We start from the raw sequence: 23,184 nt of genomic DNA, 5'->3' as shown, positions 1-23,184 counted from the left end.
AAGAAAGTAAAGGGCATGAGTAATTCTCCCGCAATGTATCCCAGCCAGCACTGCAACAAGAAATGTTAATCTCCAACCATTCCCATTTCCCAGTTTCCCACATTCCTCAGGTGGCACTGCTGTGTGTGCGTGCGTGCGTGCGTGTGTGTGTGTGCGCGCGCGCGTGTGTTTGTGAGAGATAAGGAAGAGAGGAGTGTGTGTACTGTGACCCTCAGAGCAGTTGGATTACTTGATGTTGGCTCTTTGAGTCAGTCTGTGTGTCTGAAGAAGAAGAGCTGCTTTTTCTCGTGATTTCTTCTTTTAAACTCGGATCAGATGAGTTTTAAAAGAGACACCGGTGTTATGGAGCTGGGGGAGTGCACCAGAAACCCGGGCTATAAGGACGCAGACGGCGGCGGGTCGGACACCGTTAGCGCGGACCCCGAGGAGAAAAACGACTCCACTTCGCTGAAGCTGGACGCGGCGGAGGACGAGTACACGCAGATCAAACCGTACGCCGGGATGCCCAAGGAGGTGTTGCTGCTGTACTCATCCCAGGCCCGGTACCGAGTGCCCCGGGAGATCCTGTTCTGGCTGACGGTGGCCTGCACTCTGGCGCTGGTGGCGCTCACCGTCACGGTGATCGTGCTGTCGCCGCGCTGCCTCGACTGGTGGCAGGCCTCCCCGGTATACCAAGTCTACCCCCGGTCCTTCAGGGACTCAGACGGAGACGGAGTTGGGGACCTCAAAGGTGAGATGCCCCAGACCCCGCTGAGTGCTCTGATACTGGAGGTCATTATGATCTGTCATTTAAACCGTATTCACCAAACTTGACATTTCTTTCTATTGACGGCTTTATTAAAGTCATTTGGTAGGAATGCTTGACGCATAAATTATAAGCATCTAATAGGAATAACTTTTGGTAATTTATGGGTTACCCGGTTGTTTGAAAATCTTACTCCAGCAAAACACTTTTTTAAAAAAAGCATTAAATTAGTTTTTAAAAATAATTTTAAAAACTACAAAAACAAACGAGACAAGAAGATGACCTCCAGAAAGTGCTAAAAATTGAAATAAGATTAAATCTTTTTTTTTCTATAAAATTTTAAAATATAGAATTACAAGAAATACAGTTTTGTGGACATTTTACCTTTTTTTTTTTTTTTTTTTTTAAAATATTAGATAACACTCCCCAGCTAATTTTGAAATTATTTCCTTGTCACCTTTAACACATTTTTTACAGGGTAATTGCAGGCATTTCTTGCTAAGTTGCTCATCTTGTTTTTCCACGTTTTTGAAAGAATTAAAGAAATCTTCTTAAGTTTCAGAGGTTTTAATATGACTAAAAGGCATTTCAATGCAGCACAAGAAAACTGATATTGATCCAGGTGTTAAATAAATAGCCTCAGTCATTTACTCGTTACAAAATCATTTACCAATGCTTTCCACATTGATTATAAGCATATACTAGGAATGACCTTTTGGTTGCCAGCTTGTGAAAATCCTCCTCCAGCAGTCACTTTATTCACCTTATTAAGTTGTTATTAACCTGTTTCTGGACCAAAAAAGTTTATTTACAGCGTTTTAACATTTACATTTTTTATTTTGGATAATAGTTCCCTTTTAGAAATATTGGTACCGGTGATGTAGTGGAAGGTAAACACAGGTACACATGGTACACCCACCTAGTTTTCTGTGCTATTAGCCAAAAAGCCAGTGGAATATTAGGGAGAGCATACACACTTTCTCTAGTAGTAAACACACCTCATCAACTACCACTTACACCACTAATTAATGCAAATGCTTAAATTATACTGGTTAAAATTAAAAAATAAAATGCACTGAGAACCATAAAAAAAGTGATAGTAAAGTGATATTGTAGTCGTATAATATATTAGCACTTAACGTTGTTTTAATCTTTTTAAAGACAGCTCTGTAATTATTACTCTATCCACATTGTTTTTTACTTGTCTGATATATAGCACCATACAAACCAAATATACGTTAACTCTACTGTTGATAGCATCAATATTTATACATGTTTTTCTCTTATTTGTCTTCGACCTTGTCATTGGGACCAAGTACTCCAGTATTCACCGTTGTTGTGTCTCTGGTCTCTGGCAGGAATTCAGGACCAGCTGGATCACTTTGAGTATCTGAACATCAAGTCAGTGTGGATCAGTCCCTTCTATCGCTCTCCCATGAGGGACTTCGGCTACGATGTGGAAGATTTCCGGGCCATCGACCCGCTCTTTGGAACCATGAAGGACTTTGAGGAGCTCCTGGCTGAAATGCACAACAAAGGTGTGTTTTTAATTTTCCCTGTGGATGTAGAGATTTGATCGTGGATCATCACATACCTTCTTTTAGGGGTAGAAGAGTGCAACAGTGTGTTTGACTCATACTAATCTGTCTCTGTCTGTTTCCACCAGGTTTGAAGATGATCATGGATCTCATTCCCAATCATACCAGCGACAGACACCGCTGGTTTAATTTGAGCCGGAGTAGAGATCCTCACTACGAGGATTACTACATCTGGACTGACTGCGATGCAAACAACCCGAGGCCTAATAACTGGGTTGGTAGTGATTTTAAATGAACTGATGCACTGATGCACTGATGCATTGCACTTCATAGTAAGGTGTGATGTATTTGAACTTCCAAACAAGTTATATAGCATAAAAAATTTAACAGTAATCACATGGGTAGTTTCTTAAAGGAATACTTCACCCCCAAATGATAATTTGTATATCAAGTACTCACCCGGTGTTACAATTAATTTAAGAAAGCATTGTTTTTCTCACATTCTTCAGTGGTGAAATAAGCATGCAAAAACCAGTTCATCAAGAAAATTATTGATGAACTGGAGTCATAGGGGTCCACGTTTAACAACAGCAAATCTATATCAAAACATTTGTTTACAATTGCTCACACAACTAGTTCAGTATAACCCAAACCTCATTTATCTTGCTGTGTGCTCAGTACTTCCCAAAAAGACAGCTCTGTCTGACAGGAAACTGACCAGAAAGTGAAACTTATCTATGCTCTCTTCAAGTCTAGACTCCATTAATCTAAATTGCAATTTTACCTCACTTAATATTGGGGCCGCTGCTCTACGACTGCTTTTGTAGGTAGTTTGTTTGTGTGACTTTTGTGAATGCAAACTAAACCTTTAAAACACCTAAGTCACATAATTACACAAAAAAATGAACTGATTGAGGCAGTGGTGGACCAGCAGCTGCTTTACTCAGCGAGGTAAAATTACTGTTTTTGTCAGTGGAGTCTGACTTTGAATAGAGCATAGATAATTTTCACTCTCAGTTCAGCTTTAAATGCAAAGTTTTAGCCAAACTGCTCATGTTTGGGAAGTACTGAGCATATGGCTGGATAAATGAGACGAGGATTATACTGCACGAGTTGTGTGGGAGTTTGTAAACAGATGTTTTGATGGAGTTTTGCTGTTGTTAAATGTGGACCTCTATGACTTAATTTCATTAAGACGTTTCACAGTTTTTGCTGCGGAAGCATGCGAGAAAAACATAGTTTTCTTCATGAATTCAACGTAACAAAGGGTGATTGACTGATATACAAATACTCATTTGGGGACAGAAGTGTTCATTTAATATCTACATTTCCTAATCCTCTTCTCCACTGTTTCCCTCCTCCTCTCTCACAGGTGAGTGTGTTTGGAAACTCATCATGGACTTATGATGACGTTAGAGGACAATGCTATCTGCACCAGTTCCTCAAGGAGCAACCAGACCTGAACTTCAGAAACCCACATGTCCGCAAAGAGATCACTGTGAGATTACATGACCGCACACTGCTCTTTCTCACACACCTCACATACATTACCTCATCTACTGACTCATTCCGAAAAGCTTTTGGTTTTTGGTGACTCATACCTCGTCCTAAAATCTTGTTGTGTTGTCCTCATCTATTTTGTCTTCTCTCATGTCCAACAATTTAAGAGGTGTCGAAAATCCTGTCTTATCTTTTGCAGTGATGTGTGACAGTCATCTGATTACACATTAACTTTGAATAGCTAATAATTTGTGCATTTAACTGCTGCTCAAAGTGCAACATAAGGAATTACAGACTGTGAATGTGTGCACAAATGTCACTAACAGTAACAAGTCCGCTTTTGTGCTCAGTGGGGGTGCAAGAAAATATCGATACTGTTGAGCATCTGAATGTTTTGTGATACTTTATCGATTCTTAAAAACACTTCTTTTTTTATTAATATTTTAATATCAGTGGAAGTGATTCATTTTGTGTTGTGTTTAACCCCCAACTACGAAAGATCCATTGATGTTGTAATCTGTCATCAGCCGTTTGACTCTTCCACAAACACAACAACACTATCATAAAAACAAAAACACAGGCCTATGAAACAGGCAGAGTCATAAAGGATGCACCTCTATAACTGACAGTTTTTCGGAAATTAAAAAAAAAATTGCAATGTATGGCCTTGCTATATTGAAAAAGTACGTAGTAGTATGGCAATATATCAAATCATAACCCTGTATTGTGATGCATCGTACCACCAGATTCTTGCTTATTCACAGCTCTAGTTCTCAGCACTTTTTGCCACATTCTCAATCATAATGTAGACACACTTTTTTATTACTTCATATTTGTCATTTTATTTTAGGATTTAATTCATTTCTGGCTGGGGAAGGGAGTGGACGGGTTCCGCGTTGACGCAGTGAAGCACCTCCTGGAGGCCGCACATTTGAGGGATGAACCACAGGTGGACCCAGATAAACCACCGGTGAGTTTTAGCTCCTCATAACATTTACCCTCCGTTCAGCAACTGTACCATTGTTTACTCTAATGGGTGCTACGTCTGACGGCAGGAACGTCTGCCTGGCTTAGTTCTAGCAGCTGTTTGTCCTCACACTGACTCAACGTGTCCACCAAAGATGGTAATGTCTGTCTGATCTGCCAGCTGAAATTGATCCATATCAAATGATAGAGCAGATGTGACACATTTAACCCGGTGTGAGGCCAAGCTTCAGCTTCGGTCAAATTTAATATCAGTGACAGACATTTGAGGGTGAAGTATTCTTTAGTCATTGCAGTTTCAGTTAATATTTTGGATACATTTTGGGGTGTAAAGTGCACAAACAGTTTGCCACTCTATTGTACTCTCACCTTGCAGCCACTATGAGATATGCACAGATATGCAAAAGGCTCCATCACCTCTCCTACATAGGAACAAAGATTTGAGGTGTTTTTGCATCTTCTTTTTCTTGTTTTGCATCTCTATATAGTCACTCTGAATCTTTTTGTGGTTTTGCGTCTCATTGGGGTTTTGTGTCCCTTTATTTCATTTTCTTCTTTTTTTAGGTCATTTTGTGTCTCTTTGAGGTCTTTTTTCAGTAACTGCGTGTGTCTTTAATGTCATTTTGTGTCTGTAGAGGTCATTTTATGTTTTTTAAGGTCATTTTGTTTTTTTATTGGTTTATATGACCTCCTTGTATTCATTTTGCGTCTCATTGAAGCTTCTGTGCATCTCTTTGTAGTCTTTTTGAGTCTCTTCCTGGTCGATACTAGTCAATTTGAGTTACATTTTCGAGGTGAAGACTGGGGGGGGGGGGTTGACAGTCTTGGCCCCTTGACCCGTGCCTGGTAGGCCTGCTTAGTAATACATCCATTCTCACAGTTCTTCTATTTTGAGCTCAGAAGCTCAGGGCTCAGTTTTAGTTGACAATCTTTGTTGTAACGTTGTTATGCAACTACATTATGTATTATTTTGTCGAATTATATAAAGCTTGACATGTCAGAGTCCAGATATAAACGATGTGAGGGATAAAAGTGGCACTGTGGGCAGAAGCAGCTCCACTGAAGCAGTACTTTCCAATGAAGCTGGGAGGACAAACATAATCAACAGCTGTGTGGGAGCATTCGCACTGTACACGATGTATCATTCATCATTTATCTCTCGCCTAAATGGCAGGTTCACCCTGTGCCCGTTAGGAGAAAACACTCTGACTGGAATTCAAAGGGTTCATGATTCATGCAGAGTTAAGCTCACTGAGAAAGAGAGTTTGTTCCATGGAGACTGAAGTTATTTCTCACAGAGGAAAGATTAGTAGAAAAGAGGCATATTTTGTTGGATTAGCGAGTCATTGGGATTTACTTACCACCGAAGAACAACTCTGTAATACTGAGACTGACTCGTCTACTTACTGCTGACTGAGAGGTAACCTCACAGCTGCATTGACCGAATGATAACCCACGCCAAGCTGTGCTTTAAAGTGTTGAACGAGGGGCTCTGTTTGGGCACTACACAGAGATTTTCATGCATTTACAAAAACACGAACCACAACATTGCAATGAAGAGTCACAGCTGTGTTTTTATTGCATTGTTGGGAATTTTACCACAACCCTCAACATGATTCAGTCAATCATACCTGAGAAGCTATCTGTGTTGTTATTGTTTTAGTGCCAGTTTTGGCTTTAACCTCATACCAATGCCGGTGTGCTTAACTAGCAGTTGGTTGAATGTTTCACTCATGTGGCGGCACGTGAGCTCAGTGGTTAGCGCAGCTGCTGTTTTAGTAATGAAGTCTGTGAATAGATTCATGGCTTTCTGTGTGGAGTTTGAGGGCCGTCTTTGTGTTTGACTCTACCACGCAATAAGACGTACGGACTGGGTGTTATTTTGTAGGATTATTATGTCACTGTCCCCCTATAGAGCTCTCAGATTTTAAGCAGGTCCCAGCAGGTCAAATTTTCCAAGTAGGTATAACTTATGGGGACAATTCACCCCTGTATATGTATTTTGGACATTTGGGTGAACATTCCCTTTAACAAGACTAATTTCTGCTGATGTTTCTTTTTACTGTCCTCTTGCCCTTTTTATTGAGACTACAACGACCAGCAAGTGTCAATAAAATGAGCACAAAACTCTGAACATCCCTTACGCAGCACTCCTGTGGGTCTGTATAATTTGGCCTCTTCTCTCTCTCTGTATCTGGTTTCTCTTTCTTTTCCAACCACCTGCTCTGTGACTGGACCCCATGCTTTGGCCAGACAAAGGAACACATTAACAGCCAAGCTCTCCTAACTCCCAATGGGCAGAGGAGAACAATGTTTGGCTCTCTTAATTCACTATATAAATGATGATCTCACGCCTGAAGATTTACCATGAATGGACCACTCGTACCCTAAAGCAAATGTAAAACCTGGCTATAACACATGGGCTACGTTCTCTTATATTTTTTTATATCCCCAACCCTCCAGGAGTTTGTAACCTCAGAGTGGGACCTCCACCATGACTACACCACCAGTCAGCTGGGTTTGCATGACCTGCTGCGGGAATGGAGGGCAGTGATGGACGAGTACAGCCATGAGCCTGGCAGATACAGGTATGGCAGTCATAACAATATATACATAACTGGGACTGATAATACTTTCACCTTCTTAAGTATTTATGATGATGATGATGCCATAAAACTTCAATAATTCATTCAGAGTTTAATTTCTAACGCATTCTTGATTTTTACAGTCCTGTGCATTGTGTGTTGCACAGTGGAGTCAAACCATTTGTTTATAACTTGAGTGGCCTGTAAAGCCTAATCTTCTCAGGCAGAAAATTTCAAAGCCCAACAATGCCCAGTCTAGTAACCAGCCGACATCAAGGAACCACTAGCACAGGAGTCAGAGGTTCAGTAATATAAATTTGGGTCAAACCATTTAGAGCCTTAAAACTTATGACAATGAATCTTAAAACCAGTCCTGAAGTTAACTATTAAGTCTTGTTCCACTCCAGGTTCATGGTGACGGAGTCGTATGATTACCACGAGGTGGACAAGACCATGATGTACTACAGCACCCCACTCGTTAAAGAAAGTGACTTCCCCTTTAACTTTTACCTGCTGGACCTGCCTAAGAACACCAGCAGCCTGTGGGTTCAACATCTGGTCCACCTCTGGATGGCCAACATGCCCAAAGGACAATGGCCCAACTGGGTGGTGAGTCACAATCAAAAGTTGCAAGAAAATTTATTGAAAATAAGCCGAAAAAAAAGTAAAAAAAAAAAACACATACAAAACCTAGAAATTATATTTCTTTTTTTCTGTAACATAACTTAAATATATAAAAACAGTTTTCGGTACATTTCCCCCCCTTTTTTATACATCTAATAATCTCCCCCGGGTAATTCACCTTTTACTAATTTTTTGCAGTTTGTATGAACTTTTCTTGCAAAGTGGCTCATTATGTTTTTCAAACATGAAGTTTGACAGTTAAGAGGCTCATGCATTTTCCTCTAGGTGCTCAGTCAGACTTAAGGAAAAAATGTTTGTAGCTTTGGGGAGGGGTCAACAACCCAGCTCTCCTTCTCCTCCAATAAAGTACAGTCCTTTATTGTCATCTATCCTGTATCCTTTACTTTCTAAAATTGGCTGTCTCTTTCCCTACCCGTCTATTTCACCCTGCTGTCTCCCTCTACATTTATCTCACCCACCTCTCCACCTGCTCTTGTATTTCTCCACTGTTATCAGGTTGGGAACCATGACAAGCCTCGGATTGCCTCCAGTGCTGGTCAGATCTACAGTCGTGTGATCAACATGCTGCTGCTGACCCTCCCAGGCACGGCCACCACCTACTACGGCGAGGAGATCGGCATGGAGAACATTAATGTCACGGACAGTCAGATACAGGACCCTGCTGGCAAATACAATGCAGTCAGTACTGTGAACACACACAAAAACGTACTCATTGGAGCATCTCTGCTAAATGCAGTCAGTGCAAAAAATGTGCAGTGTTTAGGCTATAAATAGTAGCATAAATGTCCTCAGATGCACCACAAAATACAACCTGTAAAAAGGCCATGAAGTAAAATCGGCAATCTGTATGCCATTTAAAAAATTGCTGCTGAAGATTCTCAGTCATCCAGGTCATGGTAATAGTAACATTAAAACATCGGAACATCATAACATGGTAAAAACACAACATTGAAAAAACTAAGCAATTTAACCTTCATGTTAAGATTTATTGCATGTTTGTTGTATTTGAGAATGCGTTAGTTTTACCTTGTACCTCATAAACTGGCGACAGAGTGCACATGAAATTGTGTCTATAAACATTCACTGTCAAACTGTTTGTTGTCAGAGGAAACTGAAATAGTAACATGATTCCTGTCCTCTCGCTGCAGAGCGCCAGTCGGGACCCTCAGCGCTCTCCAATGCAGTGGAGCGGTGACATGAACGCCAGCTTTAACAACAAAACCAACATCACCTGGCTGCCTGTACACCCCGACTACAGGAGCGTCAATGTGGAGGTACAGAACTCTTTCAATACTGTTCAACTCTCAGGGTTCCCACAGTCCTGGAAAACCTGGAAATGCCATTGAAAATCATCTAATTTTCCAGGCCTGAAAAGTCATGGCATTAGTAAAAATCATTGTTTTTGAAAAGTCAGAGAACTGTGTTTAATTGTTGCAGGAAACTTTCGGGAGAAAAACTTTGACATAATTACATCTAATAATCTCTTCCACAAATGTATTTTCTGTAAGTTAGCTTTCGACATATTGCAGCTCAAATATGTGTCAGCTAAGGGCAGCGCGATAAATTTTTTCAGAATCAACATTGTGCTGCTGCTTGATACAAATTACACACTACATAGTATGTATTGTTATTGGAGATTTTTTGGAAGTGCATATTTTTTAGTATTTATTTATTTATTTTTTTCCTATAGATAATTACAGAAGTGCTTTTATGTTGTATGGTAAGCTGTGAATGAACTACCCTAACAAATATAATTTCCTGTGAAGAATTAGTGAAGTATCTATTTATCTATCTTAAAACTTGCACAGTTCTCAATTTCCATGACCAATACCAGCCAAGACTTCCTCTTTCAGAGAAGTTACGTGTATATCTGACGTACAGTGGCAGAGAGTGTGTGTGTAGAAAAGTAAGCAGACCAATAAGCGCAAAGTGAGGAGCATGCTTTTCCAAAATGGAAACTTTATTATGAGTCCTTGAAAAGTAATGTAAAAATTTTTAAATTTTGTCCATGAAATTGTGCAGGAACCCTGAACTCTGAAGAAACATCTGTTGTAAGTTTCTTAGTTTACGTCTTTTATCCCCTTTTAGGTGCAGAAGAAAGACAAAAGCTCCATTTTGGCTCAGTACCGTTTCCTGAACACCCTGCGTCAGTCCGAGCTCCCCCTCCACCGCGGGTGGTTCTGCTACGTCCACGCTGATGCCACCGTCTTCTCTTACCTCAGAGAGCTGGACGGGCTTGCCCGAGCTTTCCTAGTGGTGCTGAACTTTGGTAAAGAATCTGCCATCACAGATCTGTCCTCTGTTCAGGAGTTACCAGATGAGCTGAAGGTGCTGATGAGCACAAACCGAGTCAACGACGGTAAGGTGTTGCAAAAGTCTCGTATCCAGACAGAGGCAGGAGAGGGCTTGCTGATTCAGTACTCCACCCACACTCGCTTTAACCCCAACCACCCTGAACAGTGCTACGTCTCTGAGAAAGCCTGCTATCTAAGTGCCATGGACATACTTTATAAATGCTAATGAGTAGACAGTGGCATTTAATATTGCAGTTTCACAGCAGCAATCAAATCATCAAGATTTGTCTTTGGTGTCTCCTTTCAGGAATTTGTGTCATAATAAAGAGGACCATTGCAGATGTATTCACAGTTGATGTTATCTTCTCTTCCACTGGTGTTGTCATGGTCGAAATGGTAGATGTTCGGTGTTATCTCTTCCTTCTGCGTGGAGGCCGAGGAGGGTCCAGGCCCAGCTCTGTGTACAGGAACGCTAACGTGAGGGCTTCCTGCGTCAGGGAGAAAAGACAGAGGGCACATTTGTCAGTCTGTTACTCAACTGACAAAACTAATAATAGTTTTTCTAATGTGACAAAGGAGTTGAGATAAATTCAAAATGCAAAAGATGACAAAGAAAGATAAATCGTGTGCATCTTGGATTCAACAGCTGTTTATTACCAATAAATCCAATGCATTAGTTCTATCATAAGAAACCTAGGTGGTATGTAGAATAGAAATTCAAAATAAAATAAAAACAAAATAAAAACAAACTTTTATCCACATGGCTAATTACCTCTAAAGATAAAAAGGATTTATTGAGCGTGTGTGATCTGGGTAAACTGACTGAAAACTGCATACACACCCAAACTGTGCAAATTACTTATTTAGAAAAATGAATCAAACAGAACTGCTTCTAATTAGTCTTATTTGTAGATGCATTTGAATGCACACATTTAAAAAAGCTCGGCTTTTGGGCAAAAAAGTCTTTTCCGACGTTAAAAATCCCTTTAAGACCTCTCCAGTCTTTCAGGAGAGTGTGTTACCTCGTCCAGCATCAGCTCAAAGTCCTCTGGTCCGAGGTGGTTTGATCCAGGCTGGATATTGAGAACTGTGTTTGGTGTTGGTTCATTTTCTAAAAAAAAGAAGAAAACAAAAGTCAGAGGCAAAATGGAATGAAAATCTCTCAAGTTAAAAACTTCCTCTTTTAATTTTACTGTCTTCCCACTTTCTCCGCTCCCCCTCTCCCTCTGTCCAGTTGCCCCAAATCTTCTCCCTCTCTCTCCTGACTCAGTCTTTGCTTTCCTTTCATTCATTTGTGCTCCCATCTGATATCGCCCTCCCTCTCCTCAAACCCCTCCATATTATCCCCCCTCCCTCCCCGTCTCTGTGGCACGGGCTGTTTCACAAGTGCGGTCTTGACCTTGACAGCTCCCAGTCTGTGGCGTCTAATCTCTTGCTCTGATACACTATCTCTTTACCATGCTAATGGGCCTGCCCACCCGCCTGCATGTGTCTCTGCCATCAGCACTTTATCAAAGACTCCGGAGAACAGAGAGAGACAGATTAGGGAGACATATACACACAGACCCTTAAGCTGCCTGCTGCATGTGTGTATGAACAACAGAAAAGTGAGAGAGGGTGAAAGAGAGAGATAATGTGTGCATCTGAAACTACACGAGCGAACGAGAGAGAGAGAGAGAGAGAGAGAGAGAGAGAGAGAGAGAGAGAGAGAGAGAGAGAGAGAGAGAGAGAGAGAGAGAGAGAGAGAGAGAGAGAGAGAGAGAGAGAGAGAGAGAGAGGTGTAAAGAGGAGTACCACCAGTGTGGTGGAGGCAGATTATAAGTGAGAGGGAGAAAGAGCCTGTCTAGGGGGAAATGAGAGCAATTAGCTGACACACACACACACACACACACACACACACACACACACACACACACACACACTATACTACAAGGTGACCTATGCTATACTTTGGTCATGAACTTCAAATGCTGTTAGCAGCATCCCCAGACAGACAGCCATACTGCTGCCTCTCCAGACATGCACACTGACACTACTACTGGGAGCCGACCCCGAGCTATTAAAACCTCTGATGATGCAGAAACTACACCTAAAACGAACAACACACAGACACACACACACACACACACACACACACACACACACACACACACACACACACACACACACACAGCTGTACAAAAGCAGGCATGGCTGTACACAATATGCATATAAATCAGTCATGTCCAGCCTGGGGGGCCAATTGTGGCCCCTGAACTGATTATAAATGGCCCTTGGTTTGTCTTTCAAAATATACTATAGATGGCTTGCCACACAATACTGATCAATCAATCAAGATCACTTTTTCCTTTCACCTTGCAATGGCAGGAGTATCATCAGTTTGTAGAAATGCACCAAAGAGGAACTAATGTGTTTTCCTCATCAGAGATAAACAACAAGGCCGCCGCAAAGAAGCATCAACAGTGAGGACTGACACTTTTTGGAGCAGTGAAAAGTTGAATACATTTTGTTTGTAATTTTTTTTCTTTAATAACCCATTTGATCCCAGACGTAGCTGGCCCTCAGGTGTTTTCACATATCTAATCTGGTCCCCGCTCAAAAAAGTCTCGACACCCCTTATCTAAGTGATCAACAAGTGACTAAGCTGTTGTGACGGCATGTGTGAGAGTTCATGTGTGCACGCACCTGACTTTGGCTTCATGGTGAAATGTGCATGGATGGCGTTTTTTAGCTGCTTGGCGTATTTGAGGACACCTGACAGAGGAACCCTGGCATCACCGCTGTAGGCCGTCAGCAGAACCGATGGGTAGCACTAACACACACACACACACACACACAAAGATGGTTAACCTACAGTACTTTACACTGCAAAATGTATTAATTATTAGGCAAGGCAAATTTTTTTATATAACGCATTTCATACCAAAAGGCCACCCACATTGCTTTTGCTTTTGTTTGTTAGATGTAACTGAGACCTGAATAATTAATTAAAACTACAGTTGAGGAGATAACGATGGTGAAAAGTGAAATCTACAATTAGAATAGTTACTGTTATGACTCTTACTCCCCTTAGGCTCACATTTCTACTGCATTAAAAGTTCAAAATAAACCATTTCCCATTGGCTTTCAGTTATTTTTTCTAGTATAGATCAGCAATAAGTGGGAAAAAAACAAGCAGAGCTTCTTATGGAGGAAAGAACAAAGGATCCTTTGTTTCAGAGAAAGCCCAAAAACCACCAGTAAAGCCGATGTTATTCAAACACTGGTTCTGGACCAAACAGTGGGCCATGGGAAATTAAGATGCAAGCTCAACATAATCTGATCAGGTCAATTTACACTGCAGGAAAAAATAAGAGTAAAACTAGTAGTAGTAGTATTTATAATATCCTACAAATCCAGTTGAATCTCACAATTAAATCTCAGCAAAAATACTTGGAAATTCACATGACAAAATGCATTTTCTAAAGCCAGTGCACAAAAATTGCAGCAACTTTGTTTTCGTTCCAGTCTTCCTCTCCATACCTGAGGGGTAATGTTGTGAAGGGGACAGTAGGAGGAGATGGTGAGTCTGTGTTTTGGGTTTTCTACAGGGTCCCCCCATTCTTCTCTATCCTCTAACGTCAGAGGCAGACGGGGATCCTCCATCGTTCCCAACACATCCAGGAAAGGAGCCTAAAAACAGGAAAAGAGATGGCATTGGATAGGTTCAGGTTACTTTATTTGTACCGGTAGGTAGATTTGGTTTGGCATCCATATAATATAGCTGTCACCACAGACAACATAGGGGATTAAACATGACTAAAAGATGAAACAATTAAAGTGTCCCAGCGCTAATCAAAATGTTAAATATGAATACCAATAAAAAAAAATACTAAGACAAACCCTAAAAACTGTGACATAAATTAATCAGAAATACAGGCTCAAACATTATTCTGTGCAATTTTTTTGTGTGTTCACTGTGGTGTAATGCAGAGAGAGACTGTGTTTTACTCTATATTTAACCCTTACATGTTGAAGAAAGCCTGTTCTGTTATATTTGTACATAGAACAACACTAAAAGCTACACACTCTCTTCACATAAACACACAAATCTCTAATGATTTAACCTCTTACCTGCAGGGTGACGGCCCGCATCATGTGTGGGTGTGTGTTGCACAGCGCTCCCACTGGCACAGCTCCAGCACTGCAGGCTGTCACTGCCGTGAGTGACGGAGAGGAGACTCCTGAAGAGAAAAGGTGATGGAGACATGCTCTGAGGTCCTCCACTCCTCTCTGCTTCCCCTCCACGCGAGCTTGTCTTTGCCAGGACAGACCCCGCTCCCCTCCGCCTCTAAGAAAAGGTAAAGAACACAGACACACTTCAACACACAAGTTTGAATTCCAGACTTCATCTCACAGACATTTTCCAGCAATATCCAGGGTTCCCATATATTTTCATGGGAAAAATTTCAAAACTTTTCCATGACTTTTCAAAGACCCATAATAATGTTGCTTTCCCTTCCTGTCCAGCACTTTTCAAACATCAGAATCAAACTGTTTTCACACATAATGTCAGTTTAGGGAAAGACGGCATGCGGGGAGAAGATGAAGAAATGTAGGTGATAGTGAACACAAAGTTGTTGCACACTGATGTATGTTTGAGCTAAATTAAGTCAACAGCTACAGAAAATAAACTTGCCGTTATGTTATATTACGTGTTTAATTTCATCACGTGTCATTACATTTAATGACTTTTCCAAAACTTTAATTGATTTTTACTAATTTTATGACTTTTCCATGCCTGGGAAACATGACTGTGAGATTCCATGAATTTTCCAGGTTTTCAATGACCCTGGGAACCCTGAATATCAAGCCTCACAACATCAATACAAATTAAATGAAAACACAGATACACTCAGCCAATCAGGTTGGTTTTTCAGGTACTGGAGAGATGATGTGCTACCTGATGTGGCAGTAGGCCAGAGCCCAGCCCTGCTCCAGCAGCAGCCTTTTCTCCGGGCAGAACTCCATGTTTAGGTCTCTGCCGTAAGCTCCGTACACATGGACCAGCAGCGGCGCCTGTTTCAAACCCTCCATAGAAACTGAATGAAACAGAGTCACCGGCACCGAGGAACCATCCTACAGAGGAGAGGCAGAGAGACGTTACAGAGTATTAACCCTTTAAACCTCAGCAAACTGGCTTCACTTCTTTCAAAATCATGGAAAGCAGGTAATGAGCAGCTTAAAAAACTAGGGGAAATGGCAAGTAAACTATATTTATAATTTTTACAATTGCATATTTAAAATCATGTCATTTAAAATCAATTTTAAAGCCCTTTGTTAAGGTCATTTCCTTGTTTGTTTGTTTTACTCTCTTTTTCTTTTTGCTAATTTTTGGGTAATTTTCTTAGACTTTTTTTTTACTATTTCTTGCTAATCTTTGGGTCATTTCTTGTTAAAAATAATTTTCTAAATTTACTTATTTCTTGAAATAGGTGGCACATTTCAAAGTTGCTCATTGTCATTTTTTTTTTTTTTAAAGAAACTGAATCAATTCGCACAGGGTTCGAAGGTATAAATACTTGTGAAAGGCATCTGAAAGCAGCACAAGAGACGTGATGATGATCCAGGTTTCAAAGGATTAAATAACCTTGAAACAAGTCTTAGAAATTTGTCTTGCAAATGTCATCACCTGCCCTTCTGTGTTAGGGGTGGCATGACAGAGTGTCTCTGTCTCTTATGGCTAGTTACCCTAAGAGCTTCATCAGTGGACACTTGAGTCTTAATACAAACTGCTCACCTCCCTGCTGATACAGTTTCACGGTGCCTGCATGCTTCTTATATGTCATGTGTTCTCACCTGGCTGCAGGCCTCTAAGCGGGTGGTGGTGTAACCGCCCTGCATCTCTGGGGGGGAGCCATCTTTAGTGCCTGATAAAAGCAGCCCGTCTGCAGGGTACAGACAGTACGGCATCGGGGGGCGGACTGGAGATGAAATCAAGAACTCAAACACACTGCGTTGGTCTGCCAGACCTGGTGTCTTGGTTTGGATGGAACAGGCCCAGCAGGGGAGCTGTGGAGTGTAGAAATATCAATGTCAATATCAATGCATACATACACAGAAAGATATGTATATGTGGAGATGTGACTGGTTTCATGATAAAGCGCTATAAAATTCCTGATGGTTAGTTTTACTATTACTAATTATATTTATATTATTATTATAATTACTTAAAGCTGTGATAATTTTGGTCACTGTCAATGTGACATGAAATACATCTCTATGACCCAGTTTATATTTGATGCATTGTAAATATCTTTCTTTTTCTGTGTGGAATATGTAAAACAAATCACCCTCCGGGACATCAGAGACCATTCATCTAAAAAAATCAGCAATGTAACAGAAAAACAGGACCAAGAGTAAGCAAAATAGTACAGAAGCAAGTTATATGACTAATAGCAGGCACGCCAACAGGGAAGTAAGATATGCAAAGAAAGAAAAAATTGAAATTGAGTTTTGGGTCACACTGACCTGTACAGCGTATGCCTCCTTCGGATCGGTCAGTGGGACCACGATCAGGGCGAGCTCACCGGCTGGCGTTCTCGCAACCAAAACAATGTGGTCTCCGACAACGTCCATGTCTTTGAGTACAGTGTCAGAGCCGGGGGTAAACAAAGGCACCCAGGAGACCATGGATGGCTCTGAGAGAGAAGCCTGTACCACCTAGTTTTTTGAATTTTAAAATTAAAGCATGAAATATTCATAACCATGTTAAATTGGACACATTAACCCTTTGAAATCTGCGAAAATTGGCTTGATTTTGTTTTTTAAAAATGGGAAAAGGCATTGAGCAATGACAGCGGAGATGACCCAAAAATGAGCAAGAAATGTATAAAAAGTACCAAAAAAATTACTTTGAAATTTGTAACGAAGAAACAAAAACAAACAAGGAAATGACCTGTAAAAATGCTTTAAAAACTATAGTAATTTTGTAACATAATTTTAAATGTTCTTATGATAAACATGGTTTTCCCTAGCTTTTTCTCTCTTTTTCTACAGACATTTTTCCCTACCTTTTAAACATTTTTTTTCTTCAAATACTCATTTGTTTCACTTCGTGAAACATTTCTTATCAAGTAACTCATTGCCTTTTCCCCATGTTTTTGAAATAAATTGCACTAATTGCTCAAGCTTCAAGGGGTTAAATACTTGTGAAAGGCATCTGAAAGCAGTACAAGAAAAGTGATGTTGCTCTGGGTTTCAAAGGGTTAAACAGTGCCGAAGTAAACCTTTAAAAAAAAACCCCTGAGACAGTTTCCATGTTGTATTCCTGTGAAATGTATGTGCCCTATAAACAGTGTGTGTTTATCGGTGTACTGCACAAACTCCTGATATTCTACCTGATATTCTTGTCCAGGTCCAGTATTAGCCAGTATAATCAGACTCCGTCTCCAGTGCTCCACGTGGTACAGGAGGTCCAGCTGACGTGGCTGAACCAGTAAAGGCTCTAAATGGGAAGTTGTTCCATCAATCAGCAGCACCTCTGAACTGCTCCTGCTGTTGCAGTTGATGCTCACTATCTGTCGGTCTCTGGAAAGGGCAACCTCTACAAACACACTGAGGAGATGTCGGTGTATCAATTATAGATGGCGTGGGAGCAGAAACAGCTTAGATGTGACATCACTTACACTTACTCAGGATGTGTTTCCTCATACACAGAAGTTACCCGGCTTCCGCTGGAGGTCAGGTCCAGACGAAACACTCTGCTGCAGCGCAGACCCTCCAGAGTCGTGTAAAACAGGACCTCATCTGTAGCCCACTCTTCACCCGCACAGACACACACATACACAAAAACAGCCTTCAGTTTTAGTCAGTGTACTGCTGCCTCAAGTGCAGAATATAGAAACTTACCAAAGCTTAAGACTTTGTCCAGTGTCATTATGACGTGTGGGGGATCCAGAAGAGGGGAGTTTCTCCTCCCGAGCTTCACAACCACACACCTGAATGGGCACAATCATCAATTTTTTCATGCAGTAACTAACAGTCTAGCTCAGTAGTTCTCGACTGGTGTAATCATGGGGTCCAGATTTAGTTCTTAGTCATTAGTTCAAAGTCCACACATAGGATAAACTGCCACATTTTCAATTTTATTTCATAAAATGTATACAAATCGTCAGTGTAGACCATAATAACATGAAACATATTCCTTGACTAAAGTGCAAAAATCGAGTCACATAGGTCCATTCAGAATGGCCCACTTGTGGGCCGCGACCCACCAGTTTAGAACCACTGCTTGAGCGTACTCAAGGTATTTTGTGTGTATGTGTATTTGACCTTGGCTCTTCGCTGAGAGTCGTTTTTAGTGTTGCAGCGAGATGCTTTTCTTGTGGGGACAGACGTATTCTCTGGACAATCCACTGAAACCTCTGCTTCCTCTCTTCATTAACAAGTTCTGTCTTCTCTTCCTGTCCAGGGACTTGTCCCAGATTTAGCACCTGCTCTGGCTCCGGCTCGCCTACAAACGAGGAGAGGAAACTGAGTCATTCACAGAAGTGTTCTTAATAATGGAGTGCATAAAAAGTTACAGATGCGATATGGGAATAGGGTTATAAAAAGGTGCTGCAATTTAACTTCTGTAATCTTCTTTTTGATTTGCTTCCAGTCCCATTTAACTTTTTTTTAATAATTCATTGTTTATGGATGTGTTGTCAAGTTTTTGGAATGCAATATCATCGTTAATGAGAAGTTTCCGGCTGTAAAGAGCTGTTCACTTAAGAAGGCAGGCTGCATTCATGTTTTCTGCTTACTCTGTCTCTGGTCCATTCTGTAGATGCCGTCACCTTCGATGAAATACACATGGTGATGTCCGCAGACCTGTAGAAACAACAGCCATTACACTGAGCTGTAAAACATTATTTGGAATTTCACAAATACCTCGTAAGCAACTGCTGATTAGTGTAATTTAGGTCTTAAAAAACCTACTTATCTCACACAGAAATGCATACACTGTTAATATTAGTGTCCTAACTACTAGGAAATAAGTCATGATATAAAGGATTATAATTAGATTGCTGTTCTCATGCATCAGGTTGGCAGGGGACTAAAATGTAACTGTTTATTTATGTTCTTTTTGACATCTTTTATCTACCAGCCCCACTGAGGTAACATTCAAAATCATGACAACATTGTTCAAACCCAAAGCAGAAGGCAGGCCTCACCACTGAGTAATCAGGTATGTTGGAGAACCTGCGGTACGTTGCCTTCAGTCTCTTGTAGAAATACTTCTGCAGGTCCTTGTACCTCTCAATTCCAGAGCTGAGATGATCAACTGAAGAGATTGAAGTGTCCTGAAATCAAACAACTTTATAAATAATGGAAAGACTTTATTATACTGTAACTACAAGCTTGCAATTGCAAAGGCCATTGCTGTTCGAATAAAACTTTCTTGCATCCTGTGCAAGTCCTGTCTTTTATCTCATTTCATCTATTTTCATCTTTCATCTATTTCACATTATCATCTGGCTTTTTTTGAATACTTTTTTTGCTCAACTTGATGAACTCCTTCATTTTTTTCCAAGCCTTAGTTTGGCTTTATTGTTAGCTTCTAATAATAATAATAATAATTATAATAATAATAGCAATACATTTTATGTATTGAGCACTTTTCAAGAAACTCAAAGACACTTGAGCAAAAATAGAGATAGAGCAAAAAGATGCAAAACAACAGTAAAAATAAATAAATAAATAATAATGAAAAGATAAAATAATTGCACATTGTGATAAACTGCACGTTAGTTTAGGTCCAGATGTTGTGTCTAAGACTTAGTTTGAGTTTTGGGGGAATAATTACTGGAAATAAAACAAAAACTTAAAGCATTAGTTATACAGTTACACAGGTGTTTGTGTGTCCGTTTCCTGCAGCTCATTTCCGTGTGAGTGCAGTGAGTCTCAGCCAAACGGGCTCAGTTTCAGCCCTGTGCCCTTATCTGTGACTCCGTACAAGCGCAGTTTTGTCAGCCTGGTGAAAAGACACCGTTTTTGAATAATAGATGGACCTGACGTTATCGACGCGATAGTTTAACAGTCAGTAATGTCACACCAGAGCCTGAGGTGAGTAAAAACAGCATCTTTAACGTTAACTGAACACCCTTACCGACGTGTAACAACGATGGACGGACAGGGAGAGCCATGTTATCCGTTTGAGACCGGCAAGCTCCCAAAACCGTAACCGAGACAGTGCGAGGAGACGAGCAGATGAAGACAGCAGAGAGGAGAGCACTGCCATCGCGGAGATTAATTATCAAACTGTTATTCAGCTATATTAACATATAATAGCGGTAATAGTGGTTTTAAGTAGCTAACTGCCACAATCGGGTAAGTTAAAGTCCGTTACAAGCGCTTATTTTTTATGTGAAAAATAATCATTGTATTTAAACATGAAAAATTATATTATTTAGGTAATTAAATCAACCATCTGTCCGTTGACAGCAGCAAATTCACTACACGTGCATTATTTCCTAAACAAAGCCCGCTGTTGATGACGTAGCGAGCAACGTCAGACTAAAACAATCAACTTCAGACATGCGCAGTGCCAGTTTGTAACTGACAATCGGACATCGTCTTTTCGACAATCTATTGGTATGTCTCAAACGCCAAAAGTGTACGGAAGTAGCATGTACCCATTGTGGGTGTAACAGGTGATCGCAGTCGAGCATACCTGCGAACACTGCTGCGTTGGTGGAGTTTACAGATGAAATAAAGCCTTATTTTTGTATATCCGCGTTTTGCCGGTAACTGTGACAGCCCTACAGTCAGTGATTTTGTTTACAGATTGATTCCCGCCCACAGCTTCGAGGGTAAAATGGAGAGGGACTCCGCCGGTGCTGCAGAGGAGACCGAGCCGGCGTCGCCTTTGAGGAAAAATATTAATGAAGACTCCCGCGCAGCTAATTCCCAAAGCTCCCGGGAAGAAACCTGTGCTACTACAGATGTCGCCAGAGCCAGGTGGACTCTGCTGAGACAGGTAATGCTCAGCACAAACCTCCTGTGGTTTTAGACTATTTTCACAAGCATTTTTTGGAAAGATGTGTTGAATGTTTAACACAAAATGCGTTGTTGGACATCTTTGGGTTGTGTTTGTCCCCTGTAACTGAAGTAATAAGGGTGATGGGATCATATTGTTGTACCTAATCTTTCTCCCTGTCATGTTTCCCTCTCGATTATGTCTACACAGCTGTTGTTTACTAAACCATGAAATACAATTGGACTATGTACTTCACATTGTATTTATTCCTAACCCAGTACATGAAATATGGAGGAGCATTGCCAGTGTAATATACCTGTTCAATCTGTTACAGCAGTTTTTCTTCACAGTGCTATGATCCGCTTTGACCTATATTATAACTTAATCCTTCTGTAATTGTGTCAACAATTAATTAATTTAAGTATTACAGCTTTACAGAAGCTTTGCCACCAGTAAAAATCTTTTTCTCTCCACTGGTTACAGAGTCTGATCAGCTTTGCAAGTACAAGAATAGTGCACACGCTTTTACTTTTTCCCATAGATGGGCATCATTCAGAGGTTACGCTCGCCTGACCAGAAAAGCTCCCTGCAGTAGGGCCATCTTGCATTCTGCATTTCTTCCTCCTGGTGCAGTAATGACCTCTATGTGCATGAACTTCACCAGAACAAATAGATCCTGATACAATGTGATGGATTCTGTTTTTAACATTTAAGGATAAAAGATATAAAAGTGGCAAAAAATCTTATACTCTTGGTTAATCTTCCTTTTGATGAATAATAAATTAAAGTTAATGAGTAATAGTTGAACAAACTTGAATATATAAGTTTAAAGACAACACAATGAAATCTGAGAAGCTCTTGGTACAGCATGTACATGGACAAAAACATACCAGAAATGCACAATACATACCAAAGGTAACAACAATAAATCAATAAATCAGATATAGTGTATTTCACATTCATACTGATGTGTCTAAAACTGGAGTCTAAATGTCTGCAAGGTCTATATCTTGCTGTATTTAAACCTTCAGACACCCTGAAGCCTCCTCACATGCTTGCATTCAGACAGTCAAGGAATCTGAGGCCTCCATAAATACCTAACCACCATGACCATAGAAGAATCCTACGCTCATACAGTTAGTTTTACTATACATGGTGACATTCAAATACTTTCATACTGAATAACTTTTTTACAACAATATGCAATTCATTATAGTTAATTATACAGGGCAATCTTTACTCTGTTTATAAAAACACAGACTTAAAGTATAGTTAAAGGAATAGTTCATCCAAAAATGAAAATTCAGTCATTTTCCGCTCACCCTTATGCCGATGGAATGTCGGGTGGAGTTTTATAGTCCACAAAACACTGCCAGAGGTTCACGTGGAAAAAGCTTTGCACTCATCTCCCAAACAATTGAGGCAAATAGTGACCGGGTTTTAAATGTAAAAACACCAAAACAAAATAATACCACGATATGTCTCCATGTTGCCCGTCCAAAGAAATCCAAGTGTCCTGAAGCTCTGACGTGCAAAGTTATTTTGACAAACATCGCTGGTGCCATGTTTTTAAAGCCTTGTTGTAGCCTGTAGCTCCCAGTGTGGGACCCATGTTCACGTAAGCATGCTTGTGCGAGACCAGCGAGAACTCGCCAAATCTGCACGCCAGTGTTTACATGCTACCTGGAAGCCTCCCCTACACGCAGTAGTTTTAAGATCCAACAAAGGGACTTGTTGCTTGCTGCTAACTCCTAAGTGTCTCTTTCTCACTGTGACATTGTTAAACATGACTTTGTTAGTGAAATTTTGAACAAATTAGAAATGTAAAATTTGTTAAAAATATATTTTCCTCTATTGCATGTTGTGGTCCTCCCAAAGGACCTGGGAAACA

At 40.5% G+C, this 23,184-nt stretch overlaps 3 protein-coding genes across 11 annotated transcripts in view; 2 read left to right on the top strand and 1 right to left on the bottom strand.

The window, feature by feature from the left end:
* The first annotated feature begins 163 nt into the window (after positions 1-163).
* Positions 164-10,636, top strand: slc3a1 (solute carrier family 3 member 1). The gene is made up of 10 exons (XM_042501694.2): positions 164-730; positions 2,104-2,283; positions 2,412-2,557; positions 3,656-3,781; positions 4,634-4,753; positions 7,231-7,355; positions 7,760-7,961; positions 8,493-8,675; positions 9,146-9,271; positions 10,086-10,636. Exons 1-10 carry the CDS (start codon positions 316-318, stop codon positions 10,515-10,517), a joined length of 2,055 nt encoding a protein of 684 aa, XP_042357628.1. The 5' UTR covers positions 164-315; the 3' UTR covers positions 10,518-10,636.
* On the bottom strand, positions 10,162-20,815 carry prepl (prolyl endopeptidase like). The gene is made up of 15 exons (XM_042501693.2): positions 20,424-20,815; positions 19,489-19,617; positions 19,078-19,144; positions 18,605-18,785; positions 18,182-18,270; positions 17,965-18,091; positions 17,671-17,887; positions 16,802-16,993; positions 16,130-16,342; positions 15,234-15,409; positions 14,405-14,621; positions 13,814-13,963; positions 12,977-13,103; positions 11,314-11,402; positions 10,162-10,779 (listed from the first exon to the last, which is right to left on the bottom strand). Exons 1-15 carry the CDS (start codon positions 20,553-20,555, stop codon positions 10,702-10,704), a joined length of 2,184 nt encoding a protein of 727 aa, XP_042357627.2. The 5' UTR covers positions 20,556-20,815; the 3' UTR covers positions 10,162-10,701.
* Positions 20,192-23,184, top strand: part of camkmt (calmodulin-lysine N-methyltransferase) — a 178,901-nt gene continuing 175,908 nt past the window's right edge. For 8 of the 9 annotated variants that reach the window (XM_088086629.1, XM_088086628.1, XM_042501695.2 and 5 more), the window contains exons 1-2: positions 20,193-20,380; positions 21,101-21,293. In XM_088086629.1, the coding sequence (XP_087942755.1) occupies positions 20,361-20,380; positions 21,101-21,293 (213 nt within the window). In that variant the 5' untranslated portion in view covers positions 20,193-20,360. Of the gene's footprint in view, positions 20,381-21,100; positions 21,294-23,184 lie in introns of all 9 variants that reach the window. The other variant, XM_042501696.2, reaches the window with a different exon arrangement.

This window comes from Plectropomus leopardus, chromosome 13 (genome assembly GCF_026936395.1).
Source record: "Plectropomus leopardus strain MGB_pleo_1.0 chromosome 13, ASM2693639v1, whole genome shotgun sequence".
Taxonomy (NCBI): domain Eukaryota; kingdom Metazoa; phylum Chordata; class Actinopteri; order Perciformes; family Serranidae; genus Plectropomus; species Plectropomus leopardus.
The sequence above is the reverse complement of the archived record's forward strand: the minus strand, read 5'-3'. Positions and strand labels throughout refer to the sequence as shown.